The sequence below is a fragment of the Branchiostoma lanceolatum genome, chromosome 4 (genome assembly GCF_035083965.1).
Source record: "Branchiostoma lanceolatum isolate klBraLanc5 chromosome 4, klBraLanc5.hap2, whole genome shotgun sequence".
NCBI lineage: Eukaryota > Metazoa > Chordata > Leptocardii > Amphioxiformes > Branchiostomatidae > Branchiostoma > Branchiostoma lanceolatum.
In genome coordinates, this window is record NC_089725.1 from 27,774,802 (window position 1) to 27,795,003 (window position 20,202).

The window sequence follows — 20,202 nt, forward strand, 5'->3', positions numbered from 1 at the left end:
CATTAGTATAAGAGAGTAGACCACTAGGTTTGCGTTGGGCCGGACCTACATGGCATGTCCATCAAAAGTTTGGCAGCTATACGTACGGTACGCCTGATTAGCATTGGTGACGTTGTGAATTGTCAAAAATATTCTCTAGATTTCAAAAATTCTAACACACTGCTTAATAGGCGTGCCCTGTATAGAATAACATAAACAAGGAATTACGATAAACTAATGAACAAAAAGTAACCAATATAACAATATATACACAACCGAGCATCAAATCCTAATCATACACCATAAATTATTGTCAATCTGGCAGGCCGGGTCAGAGGTCAGCAGTAATGTTTTAGTAGCTGTTGAAAGTTAGGCCAGACGTGGCCTCTCTAACTGTAGACGGCAAATCATTCCATGCAAATTCACGCAAATTTTCTACGACCGGATTCTAATCTGACTTTAGGAAGTTGCAATGATAAGTTTCAAGTGAATCGGACGCCGTCTGTATGAAGCACGTACTCAGAACGTAAGTGCCTACGCGAGACTCCGGGCGATCAGACTGGCTGGTGAATCGTTGATATCAATTGAAATGAAAAAAATTCAGACAGTAGACTAGACATTATTTAACCCTTGACTGATGTGGAACCTAAGTTGCAATGTGTTATCAGGCATGTCGAGCATATACTCTGCATAGAATTCATCACTGTATCTGATTCTGTTGCATCAGAATACATTCCGACCGTTGTGTGTACGTTTTCCTTTTTGAGACAAATACATGTATATGAAAACTATAGACGTGATGTTATCTTTATTTCAAAGAATGTCTAGACCTTAGAACCAAGTGTGTAAATGATAAGTTGGACTCAACATGTTGATTTGTTCATCTCTGTTCAAGATATATGCATTTATGTATAGGTTAATCATTTGTATCCACTTGACTATATGTATGTATAGATGAAGTAGACCATACGAAAGTCGCTGTACTTTTGTTGTGTCAGTAACGATTTCTTTTATACGCGAACACGACCTTATCGGGGCGTGTGCTTGTGCATGATTTAGCTGCTGACCCAATTGCCTTCTCTCCGTCTCCCAGGGAAGTACGCCTTCCTCTGGGACGTCCCCGTGATCGAGTACGAGGCTCTCACCGACAAGAACTGCGAGCTGACCACCGTCGGCAAATCCATCTACAGTAAAGGATACGGCATCGCTTTCCCCAGCGCCGACCCCTACCGAGACGAGTTCACATTAGCGTAAGTGTGCACGTCTCACGATTGGAAAAGGCATGAAAGGCAACACTGCCTACAAAGCCAAGATGAATTAAGGGAATGGACCCCGATATTCATCTTGCATACGCTAGAGTAACCCCTAAGGAGGGTTCGGCAGAAAAAGTCGAAGTCGGCGCTCATAATACAGTACGGTATCGACCGAACTTGGCATTGAGGAATAGTACGTCACTTTTGTCAGGCCTTCTAAGGGCTTCTCTGCCTCTACAAAGACTTGGACTCGCATTCATCTTTTATCCACGGCAGTTCATCTTTTCTCTTCGCGTCGTGCTATTGCGTAACGACTCACTCCGGTAATTTTTCACCCCCAGCATTCTACAGCTCCAGGACTCGGGCACGTTGGACAAGCTCAGGCACAGGTGGTGGCCCAAGAACGGCAAGTGCAAGTTGGACCAAGATGGCGCTGCGAGCTCGAGCTCTGCGCTGGACCTGGACAACTTCGCGGGTGTGTTCTGCGTGCTGGCCATCGGCGTGGTGCTTGCGTGTGCCGTGGCGCTTCTGGAGGTTCTGTGGCACATGTACCGCAGACGCAGGGAGAAACGAAACTTCCCCGCCAAAGAGGTAGACTCTTATTAGTAGGCTATTCTATTTTGCTCATGACGAGCTGTATTCTGAATTGACATACAATCATCTTCATCATCATATTCATCACCATATCCACCATCACTATCATCAGGTATACAACCATAAGAAAACAGCATGTGTATATAAGCCAGATAAGAGTCCTGCCACGAAGCCCTTTTATGAACGCTAGTATTGAATTACGTGAAGCATTTAGTAACTTGTACTTTGTTTTCTGAGTATAAGTGAACTCAATATATAAATCTTTTCATGTGTTTCGCTATAAAGTTACAGTCGTGTGTTCTATATCAAGCATTACACAGGTAGCTTTTGTGTTAATAACAAACTGTTGTAGATGACGTCTACACGTCTACGTTATATCATTGTGGCAATCGAAGAGCTCAAAGTCATTACGATATGTAATGTAGTAATGCCTTCCCTCCCACCCAGAACGGAGAGCTGGCCTGTAAGGGAGGGTGTCAGAGCCCGTCCAACGTCACCGTTAGGAAAGACGACAACGGCGAGATCCACATCATCGTGTCCCCCACCATCACGCAGGTGCAGGTGCAGCCCAACCTGCTGATTCCCGCCCAGACGCCCGTCAAACAGTCTTCCTGGGAGGCCAACAAGAGGAACAAGGAGGAATATGTACCCATGAAGAAAGTCGAGTTCGCGTTGCCGCCAGAAGGATGTAGTAAACAACAAGAGTACGTCAGAAATGTGGACGATTTCACGACGCGGCTGTAAGAAGGCAGCCTGATACCACACATTTGGACTGCGCAGGGCGCGGTGTGCAGTCTCCACGCGCCAGACTGGCGGACAGGACACACACGACACGGGTTGTGCCGGATTATCCTACGATTCTGTGCCATAGGAGATTAAATGCAGGAAATCTGACTGTCAAAATATATGCATCGCTGTTGTGGCATCGTCCACAGAATGCCGAAAATCAGTACGTTACGTACGTAAATACGTATACGTGCGCGTTAAGGTCTTCGATGACTGTAGACCACCGTCGTCTCACGTTGACATGCATGTTCAAAAGCCACCGGCGCCGGACTTGACTACAGTACCTGTCAAAACAGTTTTACGGAACGACCACCACGCTGACTCGGACGGTGACGCAGTGTCAGCTCGGCAGTACCTGTCCTCTACCTACCACGGTGGCCTCCGTTGCGGACTCCATCGAGCATTTTCTTCTCTCTTCATCTACGTGTATATTTTAGGGCAGGGGTTGCGATCTAGCAGAATCGCCGATTCCAATCTGGGTTTATGTCAGGATTCTAGGAATGTGTTAGGGTGGGCTCCCATTCATGAAACCTAAATTTCGAATCGATTCACGGATCTAAAGTAGCATGAATCGAAGTTTAAGAGCCCTGACTGTTTTCAGTTAAAAGAACAGCTCTTATTTGCAGACTCCGATCGGGATATCTAGATTCTACTAGATTGCAATCTCTACGCCTCTCAATCAATATGCGTCCTGATCGTTAAACGTTACTGGGTCCTGATTTTTTGCTGCTCCGGACGGCCTTCAGGTCTCTCAGATCTGCAAGCGACTACACCAAGTATCTGTCAGACAGCTGACAAAAGATGCCCTGTGCGTGGGGTCTGCAACGGAGGCTACTGCCACATATGGTCACTTGCCCATAGCACGGCACCATGGTGACATGTTATGTGCCATTTGTATTATGAATAGCCACGTCGAAGAAGACTAGTAAGGAGCCTATTTTTCATACTCGTCCTCGTCTGTTTTGCATATGATCAACACTAAACAGTTATCAGTCGGAGGATGAAATAAGAGATTGCAACATCTAAATCGTGGTCTATATGGAAGTTTACATCCACCTCGCATTTGTTCAGCGTGTGAACATCAAATCACTTGTTTTTGTCATGGCTGCTTTGGAGTGTACTGTATTTTTCTTCGCAGGTCCCAATTTTTAAACAAATAAAACACAGTCATCGTAGCTTTAGAACAGAGTTTGTTGGCTACAATATTGTGTCAGAGGGTTTAAGATAGCCAAGTATCTAGTATCCTATTCTAGTTCCAGTTCGCTTCGCTGTTAAAGATTCGGGGAAGAAATTGGAAGAGCGAACTGGATCCGGAGCTATAATAGGATGGACACCAGACTAGTTCAACCCAGGTGAAGTTATAGAGTGGCCCCTCTTTTGCCCCATAGCTGACAATGCTTACAAAGCAGAGGTGTGGCTTTGGCTATCACGCAAAGGTGTTCAGGCACGCGTGGCAATAAAGATCTGTATCAGACAGGTGTTGAGATAAGGGTCATACCCACTTTCTCGACATATCCGGAATGTGTCCGAATAAATTGATCTTAATGTGTGTGGTTTACAAACACGTTATCTCATTTCTTCAGGGTTATATCAGCATTTAAAATATAGCATAACGAAAGTGACATATTGGCAGTCCGTTTGGAAGATTGATGTGCAAAAAATCGTGATGTGGGCGCATCGATTGAATGAAGGCGAAGGTTGTAAGATAACGGATTTAGGAGGTTTGGAAAAAAACCAGCTGCTTTAGAAGCATTTCACCTCTTCTCCTCTCATTCGTTGTCTTGTTCACGGTGAAAATGATCTTCCTGTAATCTATGGATCTCACACTGGACCACAGCAGACATCTATTCAGTATGAGGGAATAAGCTGTTCTCCATAAGCTGTTCTCCAAATTGGGCTCACCGGAATATTCGACTGACTCGCTGAGTCTTCTTCAATCGCTCTGGACATGTGACTTTATGCACGTGTGACGTCAGCAATGGGTCAAAGGTTGCTGGAAGTCGATATCGACCCCCCGACCCGGTTGAGAGAAGGCTGGTGCGCCCCGATGTAGATGGCCTCCTTCACTCCCCTCACAAATTAGTCATGTTCGATATATTTCTATGTTTCAGTTGTTACGATATTCCTGTGAACTCAATCCTGGGTTTGTACATGATGGGTAGATAGCCCTTGATACTTGAAGTCATGACTGTTTTCCCTCTTTTCTTATCATCTGGTGTCAAATACTATTGCTCCGTACTGTGCTTAACTACCGAGGTGTGACCCGGCCAGTCCAATGTCGGTATCGGTGCAATATCGCACGAACCTGAAGCCCTCTACACGAACACATGAGCAGGTACGTAATTGCGGTTCCAGCTTGACTTGGCACGAGCGGCGAGCAATCGAAGATGAGCCGGCAGGAAGATCATCTTAGCCGCCACGCTGATCACACCATCACGGATAGTTGACTCGTTTCTATGAGGATTGACCCACAAGACTTACGTTGTTACATTCGAATGACAAAACCCTGTTTTTTACTGACATTCAAGTTTTCTTGCTGTAGAACATAGGGAGGGAAGTTTTCAGGATTTACACATCTGGTGAACCAAAATGTTGATTTTTTGTGTGCTTATAAGCCAGTAAAATTGACTGGGATTGCTAACAACATCCACCATATCACGTCCCGACAAAAGATTAAAAAAACGAAAATTCTGCTGCAATACCAAGGAAAGCCGTCGGGAGGCCAAACTCTGACCTTGAATTTTGCTTTCCCACATACCAAATATCATCCCAATCCATCCAGATATTCATATAAGGTATGCATGAAACACAAACAGAGACAAACACACACAGAGACGCCATCGAAAACAGTACCTTAATTTTGCATGGAGGTAACACCGCAGGACGTACGTGCATCCTTCGTGTGGTCAAGTAAACGTGCTGTGAACGTTAATAGATGAGATCGACGTTCCTGTGCTCGACCCCAGCAGGTTTGATTACCAGTTGACGACACTGTGTACCACTTACCAGTTAGTCTTCTAACCCTTAATCCTAATGAATCAACTTACACAAGGCGTGAAAAGTTCATTTCGTCGGTAATTTGACCTAGGACGTGCCGAGACACGGAGTCACAGCGCGCTGGATGCCACGCTGAATAGCGATAAGGCCACAGCAAGTAAGCTATATGCATGACATCTACTGCAAACTCCAAATCTAAAGAGAGAATAAAAAGGGATGGGTAAAAAAAAGCCATGTCTAAATTTTCAAAAGAGATACTACAAACGTTGGAGTATGTCGTTCCTGCATACAAAGTAGTGCACAAAGAAGTGCACTGGCGTGGTAGCCTAGCATCACTTATCAAGATGGCAACTGCACTTTAGGCTACCACAGTAGAGTTGCGCCTTCAACTACACTCATTTCTACAAGAACCATCAAGGCAACCACATTGCATATTTACCAATTTCGGTATTTTCTCGTCATTTTTACCCGGCTCTGGACGGGGGGGGGGGAAGTTCTTGTTTTGTTTTAGAAATCAGGCGAAAATCAATAAGCCCCTGATGGCATCCATACACTTCACTAGCTGTGGCCTAACCTACTAAAGGCAGTGCTTTGCTGTCTTCCTAGTCTTCAAGTACGTAAATGTATACATCATTTTAATCGTAAGGCACATATTTTACAGTACATTACTTTTTACAAAATGAGCAAACAGAGGTTAAGACGAAAACCGGCTTTAGCCACAGCTTTTGTGGTATTTTATCTGCTAAGTGGGTACAATTTAGATGGAAGTAAAGTTGCAACTACTTTTTTCATTGAGACACTAATTCTAGTAACTATACTGGTAATAAATAAAGCTTCCAATAAAGTATCATCGTAAAATATGCTTTCAATAGCCCTCGTGTGGACAACACGGGCATGCAGCAGAAGCCAGCGGGTTAGCTCATAACCTGAAGTCAGAGATAAGTTTGTTATCTCATTAAGATAATATTCCGTCAGGTTGACTTGTATGTACTTGAAGCCGTTCCTCTGCCTTGGTCGCCTTCACAGTGCCCCTACTCCACACACTATTGTTGGCCTTTGCCAATAAGTTCCTCTGATGTAAAATCTCGGTACTTTGAACTGCGTCCTATGTGACCAATTACGGAATCCTCTCACGATAGTCTGACAAGTACGTAACAACTGAAGCAAACCGATCCGTAATGCGGAGTTAAGGCCGGTCGTGACCCGGGGCACCTGCTGTGCGCTCCGTTCGTTCACGGCCGGATGACTTTCTCATCAGCCCGCCTCTGCCTCCCTCCAGGGCACGACAGCGGAAAATAGGTCGGCACCGTGTTAATAAACCCAAGTGGCAGAAATGAGAAGCTATCCCCACCTAAGTTACTAGGTTATAGCTGCGAAGTAGGTATTAAGGTAGCCGAGGAGGGGGCAGTCAGGAAAGTTATCTACTTTCGAGATCGTGCCTACTAAAGACGAGATGAAATCGCACTGCGTACTGTTTGTTACCTTCGCTGTTTTTGGTTCGGGTTGGTGTGTGTGTGCTTCGGTGTCCGTGAACATGCAGGATAAGTGAAGAATCCCTCGATGGACTGTGTTGATATTTGGTGTGCTAGCGGCTTATTTTACTGTAGCGGAAATTCCGTGGGTTTTGTATCTTTTTATCTGAAGATTGTGGGGTCACCAAATTATCGTGTTAGATAGATCTTGGGATGACTTGTAATAATAAGGGTCTTGTGACCACCAATACCTGCTGCACACTTTCAATACCAGCCGGAACGGGTTATAGGAAACATATTTCCAGCGCGATTGTCAGCAAAAGGAACAGAATGGATGTTCAGACCTGACGGAGACAACTAGGCAGCGGCCGGAGTGCACAAGTTCCTATCAGTTTCCCGGCCATACTGGTGTCTATCTGCAGTATGTTACCACACGGCATTGGTACATGTACATCAAGGCCAAGAGCAGTAAGTTGGGGTTGTGGGTGTTTAGCAGATCGAGCGGTCCCGGGTTCGATTCCTCGCTTTCCTTTCTAGACGATGTGTTCTTGAGCAAGGCACTTTACACGACTTTCCTCAATCCACCCCGGTGTCAAAATGGGTACCTTACTTCGGTTAGGGAGGTAAAAAGGTGGTGGAAGGAGAGGGATGGACTCCGTCTTCCAATACTGTGCCATAGACACAGTGGATAACAACCCACTGCCCATACGGTCTCACAAAAGGCTATGGGACTACCTTTATCTTTACCCTTACCAGGCTACGTAGACACAACGTTACTAATTAGTTTCCATTCCACGTAGACTGCAATAGTCAACATGTAATGTACGCTCGTAACTTTGGCTATGGCCCAACTTCCGCCTCCTCTGCTTTGTTATCTTAAGTCTCCTTATCTCCTGCGGCATACCGCTGTCAATTCTATGCACCGCACAACTTCGCGGTGACTTAGACCAGTAACTGCACGGATGGAAGTGAAAAATTATTACTGTACGCACAAAATACGATTTGGATGCAAGAACAGTGATGTCTTCCAATTGGACTGGTGCCTAGCAGTCTCCCCTCCAAAGACAAGATAACAAGCTTGGTATGCTGCCAAAGGCACTTAAGGCTTTAAACTATATGCTGGGCTGTAATCCCGATATGGGAGTAAGCCAAATCCACTCATTCTGCATGTCGGAAAGGTATGTGTGGATCAAGGATTAGAACTCCCTTGAGACCTTTTAAGACGGAAGGATTTGAAGCTTGAAATTAACAAAATTTCGAAACGGCTGCAGGTTCAGATGTTTCAATTAACAAATTGTCGCTCAAACTTTGTGTACCAGATATCGACATGGGCTTCGCATCTCTAGATGTCTTGAGATGTTTCGGGAATATTGATCAAGAACAATTGAAACTGTTTTCATTGACTTCAAAATGGCATACCAGTGTCAAAGTGAACATTTAGCACCAAGAACAGACACGACGATGTTAGTGTGTACAACATTCAGTACCAAGAACAGGTACAACGGTGCTAGAAAGAACACTATTCAGTACGAACGAAAGACAGGCCAGTTCCAGGGAAAACAAAATTGAGTAGACAGTGCTAGTAAGATTAACTTTCAGTACCAAGGGCAGACACAACACTCCCGGCGAGAACAATATTCAGCACCAATGATAGACACAACAGTGCCCGTGTGCATGTCATTTAGTACCAATGGAGGACACAACAGTGCCATAGAGAACAACATTCAGTACCAAGGGCAGACACAACAGTGCCCGTGTGCATTTCATTTAGTACCAATGGAGGACACAACAGTGCCATAGAGAACATCATTCAGTACCAAGGGCAGACACAACAGTGCCATAGAGAACAGCATTCAGTACCAAGGGCAGACACAACAGTTCCATAGAGAAAATCATTCAGTACCAAGGAAAAACACAACAGTGCCCGGCTGCATGTCATTTAGTACCAATGGAGGACACAACAATGCCATAGAGAACATCATTCAGTACCAATGACAAACACAACAGTGCCCGTGTGCATGTCATTTAGTACCAATAGAGGACACAACAATGCCATAGAGAACAATATTCAGTACCAAGGGCAGACACAACAGTGCCATAGAGAAATCATTCAGTACCAAGGACAAACACAACAGTGCCCGTGTGCATGTCATTTAGTACCAATGAAGGACACAACAGTGCCATAGAGAACATCATTCAGTACCAAGGACAAACACAACAGTGCCCGTGTGCATATCATTTAGTACCAATGGAAGACACAACAATGCCATAGAGAACAATATTCAGTTCCAAGAACAGACGTAATAAGCGTGCCAGTGTGATTAGCATTCAGTATCAAGACTGGTGAATGTATGTCAGAAACTCTTCCCTCAGTGGATACATTTTACGCATTAACGGGTCGTTTGACCCCGTTACGTTACACCGCTGCTACTTGATGGTTCATTCGCTTCTCTTTTACGAATATACAACGCTACCGTGCAGGCCTCATCTAGAGCTCCGTTGTTGTGCTACTGTAGTAAAGGTCTCTTCTTCAAAGATGAAAGCAAATAGAATGGGTAATTATACAGCGGAGAATCAATACACATCTCTCCAACTCAGTCAGTGGTCGATAGACAGGATATATAACAATGAATGTTCAGAACAATGGCGAAGGAGATGGAGCTCAACTTGTAAAGATGCTTAGGCACCTGTTTTGCCCTCTCTTTCACATTGTTTGTGATGAACCCAAATAAAGAAATAAAGAGAACATATGGACTAGAAGTGGGGCACCGCCTATGTAGGTCACCAGTGCGGGCGCAGGGACACCCCATTCGTCGTTTTACGGCGCGGCCTATAACCCGGAGTCTACCCACTGATTTCATCAACCCCATTTATTGGGGGCAATTTGTGGATGAAAGTGACCCGACCCAATGGCTAATTCTAGTTGTAAAAAGACACTAAAACAAAGTGACTCTGTTCACGGCGTGACTATTCGTCTAGAAACACATTAACCGTTGGGGCTGGAAAGGCAACCAGCTTTTCTTTATCTATCCATCTGAGTGATTCGCCAGCCGGGCATAATCTACTAGTTGGTCAACCACTGTTCCAGACTCATTTCTTGCCACCATTAATCACGCACATGGAGTCTGGTAGAGAATGAATCAGTAGGAACGTCCTGCTTTGTTCTTCCATTTGCAGAGTAGGCCAATTGGATTACAATCTGTTACGTCACTTAAAGGCTAAATGTCGAATTCGAAGATTATCTACTATACCCACATTAAGACGTATCTTCATGAATATTTTGAAAGATAAGCAGAGTTGTAGCCTATATATATATTACGCTTATCGTTAATTCAATTCATATAGATTTAGCAGCTCAGAGGTTTAAATACGCTGTGAATTTGTTTGGTACATTATTTGTTGGACTTTGGGTTTCTCATACCGGAGGGGACATAGTCATAAAAGTCATGAAATGGTGACAGCATTATTGTGTGCACTGACAGGTCCCCGAGGGTTGTTATGGGACAGCACTAGCATCCAAGCCACATGGCCGTCAAAGGAATATCATTGTCTTTGCGCGGTAACCTACATGTGGAACGTCCGCATCACCACTGTGCTGCCATCTTTATGTCTTATGCTGGCTTGTTGACCTGGCCGTATTGTAAGAGGCAGAAACGCTGTTCAGAACATCGGTGCTGCCACCATGTACTTTAGGACCATCCTCACTAGATTATTTTTCTAAACTAACAGATGTGCCAAGGTTAGGTGTGATAGGTCGATCAGTGTAACATGACCAGCTGCTTCCTTGCTTCGTGCCTGCGACGATAGTGTGTGTCGCCGAAGGGTGGTAATGCCGGCTACACAGATACAGATACAGGTAATGTGCCCCAAAATGGTGCCTGTTGGGCTCACATAACGCGCCATTGATTACTGATGTTAGTAGATTTCACCGTGGAAATTTCACCCACTCCCCATTCAGTCCCGTCTGTAAGATGGGCGTCCCGCTCCGCAAGTTTTCTCGTTACCGCCATCGGTGATTACATTCAACAGATGGGTGCTCTGAACGGGAATATGGGCCACGGTCGATTGGGAGCCGGCAGCGGCAGCGATTCACCGCCGCGACGGGGGGAATCTGTTCCCGTGTCCTTTTGCTTCACCTGTATCAATTACTTTTTTATGGTGCGTGACCTTCCTCTCACTCCATTCACATCCACATTTAACATCGAGCTGGACCGACGTCGTCTGCAATTATGAAGGGCATTTTTATAGGGCGATATGGGCACGGCCTGAAAACAAATGTCTATGGAGAACTCGGTAGAATTCGTCACGCGAAGTTATTTTGGGAGGAAATGTATTGTACTGTTCTGTGCCATCTGTGGAAGCACATCTCAAACGAACAATACAAATGACGTGGAGTACATGTACACTTAACGCAAACGAATGCCCACTTGGTATACAAGAGTTATAGTTACATGTACGTGGGGGCGTAATTCAACCATTAAAGGCGATAGGTGTTTACACTTTAAAGATTGGGCTGTCATTCCGGATCGTTAAACAATTTGTCTATGTACCAGATCCTATCACAGCGCCCATAACCTAAACGCCCGTAGTTCATCTCTAATTCCCGTTAACAAATAGCTTCGAAGCTCATACTGAACCATGTTCTGGTGTAAACTATTCAGTATCAGGGACAGGTATAACGAGTTCAGCACCAGGGACAGACACAACAGTGATAGTGTTCACAACGTTTAGCACCAGGAACAGACACAACGGTGCTAGTGCACACAAAATTCAATACCAAGGACAGACACAACGGTGCAAGTGCATACAAATAATTCAATATCAGGGACAGACACAGCAGTGCTAGTGCACACAACATCCAGTACCAGGGACAGACACAACAGTGCTAGTGCACACAACATCCAGTACCAGGGACAGACACAACAGTGCTAGTGCACACAACATCCAGTACCAGGGACAGACACAACAGTGCTAGTGCACACAACACTCAGCGCCAGGGACAGACACAACAGTGCTAAATCTTATAGCGCACGCAACATTCTTTACCGGGGACAGACCCAATAGTGCTGGTGTAGTCTTAACACCAATGAGACCATGCTGTGTTTGTGACAAAAGTGACTGAAACTAGTAACCAATCAGATACAGTATAGCGATCAGACAACGTTCGTTAAACTGATCGGAAGAAAATGTGTGGTATTTAAGACCCTCAATTCCAAAAATCAGATTTATAAGCCATTGATCTATGGATAGATGTTGTGGTTTTAACAGCTTAATGAGAGAGCGTAATAAGTGTTGTGATTGCACCAAAACGAGTCCTCATTTCCAGCGTAGATTAGGGGGATTAAAGCAGTTAACGCCTGTTTGGATGATTCTTGTTACAGCAATTAACTATATAGATTTATCGGTTGTTTGTAATTGTGCTTAGTCACAAATCCGCTGTCACCAGGGGATACACACCATCGTAGTTCATCAGGATATTCCATGTGCATCCTAGTTACCCCGTGTCATTGTTCATTGCACCATCCGTAATACAGTCCGCCCATCATATGTCATGTCACTAAGTTGTTCATACTAAATACATGGAAACTGGCAAAACAAATTCTATTCAAGGGGGTCTGTTTGGTACTCATGACCTCACTCAGCCGTGGGTGTTTGGGTTTTATCATCATCATCATCATCATCATCATCATCATCATCATCATCATCATCATCATCATCATCATCATCATCATCATCATCATCATCATCATCATCATCATCGTCGTCGTCGTCGTAACTGCTCAGGCCGCCTTGAGGCGGATTACTAGCAGCTGCGCAAGTGTTAGTAACAGATGCAAACAATGGGTAAAAAAAGGATGGCAAGTACAGTACATGTGCACAGAACTGGACAGGTGAAATTTTTAGTGATGTTAGTAATTACATATTTACATATGAACAAGGACGGGGGGTAGCTTAATGCAGCGAAGCCCGTCCCAGGTCAATTTTGAACTTGGAGAGGGACTCCGCCTCCGCCACACTAGGCTTTCTATTAAACCTTTGCTGTTAACCTTTAGTTTAGCACTTTGAGGTAGCCGTTTGGTTACAGAGCTAGGCAGTGGAGACAGGGTTAAATGGGACCCAGAAAGGTGACAGAAAACCCGCACCTTTGATGCCATGGTCAACTTTTGTAGACCTTCTAGTGATGCAAAACATTATTGCTAAGTCATATTCCCCGGTGCTGGACATTCGGATCAACTAGTGATCCTAAGTTCGTACCCTGTTTTGTCTGACGCCCTATATTGTTAACTCAGGTCGTCTGCCGTTTCATTGTCAGCTTAACCTTGGACTTTACTGGTGACAGTTTGCCATTTCTCGAACTCCATCCTACTGCCCGTAACTTGCGGCTTAGATACCACCATAACCGAACACTTCAGCAGATGGCGAAGTCATTCTACCTGGTTGTTAAGAATATTCATGGCTGCGCAGTGGCTTGCACTGATCATCACAATATCGATTGGTTTATATGTGAGCTTTACTGGTCCTGGCGCCGCATGTCTTCTTCCAGACCTGCATCTTTCCGCCAGTTCATGGCCATGGCGAGGTGAATGCTCTCCTGCTTTTCTGTCTCTTTGGCTCTTTGTGGCCTTCGCGGTCTGGTGGTTTTTAATCATTGTCTGACGATATGCCATCAGTCATCATTTCCAGCGTTATCTGCAACTTTGTTGGAGAGCTGTCCCATAACTTATGTAACTCTCACGTGCAGTCTGGCCGCTCTCAATTTTCTGCCTCATTCATATCGTATGCCACTGAGGAAAGGCACTTCTCATTCTGCTGTTGTATCTTCAAAGGTAACCATTGTCTCAGCTAGCTTATGAAACAATATGAAACAAATCCCAAAGCATCTTGTTAAAGGTTAGTCAGGTTCTAATACGAAACCCTTGGAGACTTAACATCAGGCTCATCGCTGAGTTGAAGGATACGGGAGAAGTTTTCCGGGGGAGACGGTTGAGGAAATACTCACCACCACGTAGTTTGAATTAAGACAAATAGCCCACAGCCCTGAAAAGAAAACTTTTAATGACGTTTACGGGTGGCTAACAAAGAGAAAAAACATCTGTTCCATTACATTCTCAAAATGAATCGTTTCTACAGTCTGTTTAAATCACCGTTAAAAAGAAGCACTCAGGCGTTGCAGTACCCCCTCTCTGTCTGCGGTTTCATCAACCGTTTGTCCCTATAGAGTTACAGCCCAGACAATGCGAGCTGATTGCGCGGAGGAAATCCTATTTCTTTCCAACTTCTCTTTGTCGTTACTACCACAAAAAGCAATCAATTCCTACAATGGGCTTTTAGCACTGATCAGTTGAAATTATAATCGATCAAGTTTCCCCAGCATATATTAAAAGACGGTTTCCTTGGTCTAAAGATGTATGAACGATGCAAGAAAAGAATACAAATTAGCCACGAGCTGGACAATATATATATCATTCACAAAATCTAGCAGAACGGCTTAACTTTTGTAGCTTTTGAAGTTACCGACATTCCGTGTCTTTGCCAACAGCAATTTCTCTATCACCATAACAGAAGCATTAAAGCATCTTACGCTAAGACGAGATTAAATCCTAGGATGAAGTTAAAAGGGTACAGAGATAGTTCCTCACATGACAACATTCAGTAGACCGCTGAAAAACCCATAAATTCTTTATACCTACGCGATGGTTGCCAGAAGTACTCTTTATGGCCGCGGGTACAGGATTACAGCAGTAGCCAATGGACGCCGCTTGGATGTTACAAGCACATTCATCCTGATTGTCGTCTAATTTATTCAGATCCTGTCCTTGGAAATCATTATCCACTCAAACTTCCGCATCGGCGTCTGCAGACATCGTCATAAAACCGCAGATACTGCGGGCACACACATGGTTATCTTCACAACTGCATTAACTTAAATGATCCGACATTTGCAAAATAGCCTTTTTGTGTCTTTCATCTTGAGTCGTTCAATTATTTAGGGTAAATCCACAAAGTGCACACACAGGGGAATCGGTGATGAAATGCTCTGGCGTAACTCTGATGTCCGTTTGTCTCCATCGGGTAATCGCCACAGACGGTCAAGTTCGTAACTGTCGCGTGCTGTGGTCGAGGGATTAGTAACCCCGATTATTGAACAGAAGGTCAGGGGGGTCTAAAACCCTTGCCTACTGTCAGTGTTTTACCCTCTTTCCGGAGTCTTTCGCAATGTCTGTGCTATAGTGACAGGTTTCATTCTAGTCTCAATTGTCAGTCTCGTTCAATTTGCTTGAGTTAGTTTCCTTGCTTTAGCAGCCAAGCATGACGCATGTGTGAATAAAACCACGAAGATTCACCACTCGTATAGATAGATACATAAATAAGTATAACAAGTAGACACTAGAAAGGCAACATTTGCGAGCAAATACAGCATGTTTAGCCATACTTCTCGCCATGCAAAAAAATGGACTGTCCCCAAATGGACCATTCTAAAATACTTCCACTAAAAAAAATGGATCACCCCAGTCCAAAATTGAGTTTAAAAACAATTAGTCTCTCCATACAGGAATGGAGTCTTCCAGTAGCACCTCAACACAATATGGACCAGTCCAAAACCATATCCACTTATTGATTAACAAATACACTTCTGCTAACAAATGGACTTTTTCATTATTAAATCACTCCAGCTCAAAATTGAAATAAATAATTAAAGAATCCTCCCCTTGCAAGAATGGGATATTCCATGCCATCTCCATGTAAACTAGACCAGTCGAAAAATATCCGCTCAAAATTACACTCTTGCGCATAATCAACCCAGTTCAAAATTGAATTAAAAAAGATCAACCCCAGGGAAGAAAGAAGTTTTCCATAGTATACATAATGATATATATGAAGATTTGACAGGAGAAGAATGAAATGTCCAAAAACAGCATATTTCAGCGATAGTATAGGTGAAATATAAAAACGTGACACCCCTTTGTTTGAATGCATGATTCAATAGTATACATTTTGGGTTGAAAATAACGAAACAAAAAAATGCTTTATTTTAAAAATCGTTTTGAAAGGCTGTATGCCAAACATTTGAATGGGGGCCTGGGTGCATGACCAAGGCAGACACATGCCAAATTTCACATTATTTTGGTTTAATACATACATGTAGGAACTGGGGAAAGAGTGAACAAAGCCATGTAATCACTTGTCCTAGGAATTCCCATACCATATTTGGTATGAATCCTAACACACATGCGCCAGAAATGCCAGATAATTAGATTAACTCAATTGGCCAATCAGGTGGTCGCAAGGCTCACAGCTGCAGGCAAGGCACTTGGGGTCACTGACCTTTAGGTCATATGGTCAGGCTCACAGGCCAGGTGCAGTTGGGGTCACTGACCTTTAGGTCATATGGTCAGATGAGGAAAATACCCAATGTTTTCCCTTAAAATACCCTGCAAAATCGTATTTTGAAGTGATATATGCCAAAAGTGCGAATGGGGTTCTTTGAATATTTTGTTCAATGTACCCCTATAGCAAATTTCAGGTCATTTGGATGTATTTCCAGAACACAGGAGGCCAAAATGTACATTTTTGGTCAGAAAAACCTCAATAAAATCACTTTCAAGGTCAATATCGAAAAAATGAAAAAAAGTTGGTGGGTATTTGCCTATACTACCTTTGTACCAAATTTCAGGTCATTTGGTCAAAAAATGACAGAGATGATTCGATTTGAAGATTTGACAGGAGGAGAAGAAGGAGAAGAAACCTGAGTAAAAACATGCGTTGAGCCATACTAGATATGGCTAAACATAACTACATATCCCGTTTACGCAAAACTGCTGTGAAGAAGATGCTTTTGTTTTCACATGATCATACATATGCATTTATCTAATTTCTCCCAGTGTGATAATCCGTTTAAGCACGGTATCATCATATCAATAGCTGATTGCAAAACAACACGCGGATAATTGTGATTTGTGTAGCTTTTGATACTAACACAAGTTACATTTCTTCATACTACGTGAGTAGAGCATAAAATATGATAGACAAAAATGGCAAAAACAGAAAAGTTCCTGTTGCTGTTGATAATGATGGTGAAAACCTATCAGCATTTGTAGTTGTAGAGTAGATCTTAAAGATACAACTATTCTCTCAATGACGGCATTCATAAAAACACCTGGAGTCCTCTCCCAGGTCAAACCAGTATCCAGCCATCACACACCAGACGGTCAGACGTTATCACTAATCACTTCATGTAACAATGGCGGAATGAGCGGACTTCACGGCCAAAGCCGTCTGCATTACTCATTGTCTATCAGTAACAATGCCTGGCGGAACCTGCCTGTATTATCTGCAGACTTATCGTGAACCCATCTCGCTTCTGGGTCGGCCGCGAGAATGAATCACAAGAAAATGAAGCGAAACGCTCTTATCTCCGCAGGCACTAAGTCGGAACCAAACCTTTTAGTCCGCCTGGCAATTGATACTGTAGATGACTAATGGAGCAGAAACTCCTAACCGTTGTCGTGTGATCCCTTAACACTATTGCAGTTGGCAAGCTCGATCCCTTTTCCTGCCAACTCGGGGACATTGAGCAATCGTAGTTATAGCATATCGCTTTTGGCCCCGGATTAAATCAGTTTACTCCAGTAACCTCAACATGACAAACGCTCATCAAGTCAGTACATCTGATTACTGGATGTACTGCTGAATTGATAGGTCTTTATAGGAAACAGGGTTTTCAGGAGTAAATATGGGGGAGATCTAAAGGTGTGGCTTACACGGTAAACTCATCAGGCCTGATGGAAACAGCCATGGGACTTTACCAACTTTGAATATCTTCAATATGTCAAACCATAGCTGTAAGAAAACGTCAATGATGTTCGTATGATCCCTTAACACTATTGCAGTTAGGAAGCTCATCAAGTCAGTACATCTGATGTACTGGTCTGAATAGAAAACAGGGTTTCAGGACTTAACCCGGGGAAGATCTAAAGGTGTGGCTTATATGGTAAACTCATCAGGCTCGGTGGAAACAGCTATGGAACTTTATTAACTTTGAATATCTGCAATATGTCAAACCCTAGCTGTGTGCAAACGTCAATGATGTTCGTATGATCCCTTAACACTATTGCAGTGAGGAAGCTCGATCCTTTTCCTGCCAACTCAGAGACATTGAACGCTCATTGTAGACATTGAAGTTATAGCCAGAAGCAGTTTGGCTCAGTCTTATATCCGTTTGCTCCAGTAACCTTCCCATGACGACAAACACTCATTAAGGTGGAGTACAGGCATGTGGCAGCACATTTTCAACAAAAATATTTAGACAAGACAACCATCTGATTTGTTAGATGTATAGGTCTATTTTCATTATCTGGCATCATTTTCCTACATAGGTTATAAGTTTACTGCAAACTTCAAGGGCAAAGTTGCAGTTTCCAACGTCCTGGCTGGGTGCCGATACCATTTGGAACAGCCTGACCAATCAGGGGCCTCCATTTTGGCTATTCCCTCCCTCCCTCTGGAAAGCTGGATTCTCTGGCCTGGCTGTAAACACTGCTCTGACTGTCAGATAGTGTGTTTGCAGAGGTTATTGACCCGTATGTCACTGTTAGTGCTTTCATGATTGGGAAAAAAGCAAATAATGGCGATTTGGGGTCATTTTACGATTACTAAATGCCAATTTTATTAATACTACCTCTACAGCATGATTCTAGAAGCAAAAGTTTGACAAAACTGTATATGATAGGGCAGAAAAAGAAATGCTGTTCTGAGGTTTACCACCTGATCTTGCCTCTCACGGGTGGCATAAGCATTTTGATACTTTGATAATGTGTGAGGGCCCACAGAAGGAGGTTCTCATAAAATTATTGAAAAAAATTCACCAAAAATTAATTTAGAAAGATATCAAAAAAGGAGCCCGTGTATTGACCAATGGCATTATTATGCATCTGTCCCTAAAATATTAGCTTTGTACATTGGATCGTTAGCGAGGAAAACCCACTTTTGTAAAAAGGGGCAGGGCCCTGTTATTGTTGATGACGTCATCATGACGTCATAAAAATTTGCATAAATTATTGTCTTGCACAGAGGTACTTGGAGAAAAAAAATCAAGAGCCACAAGTAACACTATATAGTATTTTCAAGACATCCCAGAAGTGCTGCCGCATGCCTGTACCCCACCTTAAGCCAGTACATCTGATGTACTGGATGTACTGCTGAATTGATAGGTCTTTATAGGAAACGGGGTTTTCAGGACTAAACCTGGGGGAGATGTAAAGGTGTGGATTACATGGTAAACTCATCAGGCTCAATGGAAATAGCCTGGAATCCATCCTATTTAGCTTCCGGCCGCTACCCTAGCTCCGCTGCGCTACCCAAGCTCCGCTGCCTGGCCAAATATTTGGCCAGGCAGCGGAGCTTGGGTAGCGCAGCGGAGCTAGGGTAGCGGCCGGAAGCTAAATAGGATGGATTCCAGGCTACAATGGAAACAGCCATGGGACTTTATCAACTTTGAATATCTACAATATGTCAAACCATAGCTGTAAGAAAACGTCAATGATGTTCGTATGATCCCTTAACACTATTGCAGTTAGGAAGCTCGATCCTTTTCCTGCCAAATCAGGGAGTATTGAACACTCATACTTATAACATAGCTCAGCTTATATCCTATTGCTCCGGTAACTTTACCATGACTAACACTCATCCAGTCAGTACACGACTGGTGAATTGATATATCATAATGGGAAATAGGGTTCCGGAACTAAATCTGGGGGAGATCTCAAGGTGTGGCTTACATGGTAAACTCATCAGGCTTGATGGAAACAGCCATGGGACTTGATCAACTTTGAATATCTATAATATGTCAAACCTTAGCTGTAAACAATGGTATTCGTAAGATCCCTTAACACTAACGCAGTTAGGAACATCTATGATTTGTCTTGCCAACTCAGACAGGGGATATTGATCCCCCCCCCCCTAGTTAGGAGATATTGAACACTCGTAGTTATAGCATAGCGTATTTGGGCCCCAGATTAAGTCGTTTTGCTCCAGTAACCTAACAATGACAAAACATTCATCAAGTCATGACACGTCAGGTCATCTTATGTACTCTTGTATTTATGTGTCCTAGTGGAAAA

General features: G+C 43.6%; 1 protein-coding gene across 1 annotated transcript in view; it reads left to right on the forward strand.

Moving 5' to 3' along the window:
* LOC136433810 (glutamate receptor ionotropic, delta-1-like) overlaps positions 1–3,801 on the forward strand; it is a 31,268-nt gene extending 27,467 nt beyond the window's left edge. The window contains exons 16-18 of the mRNA XM_066426340.1: positions 1,073–1,229; positions 1,574–1,823; positions 2,274–3,801. Coding sequence (XP_066282437.1) covers positions 1,073–1,229; positions 1,574–1,823; positions 2,274–2,570 — 704 coding nt within the window. The 3' untranslated portion in view covers positions 2,571–3,801. The remainder of the gene's footprint in view (positions 1–1,072; positions 1,230–1,573; positions 1,824–2,273) is intronic.
* Positions 3,802–20,202: the final 16,401 nt, after the last annotated feature.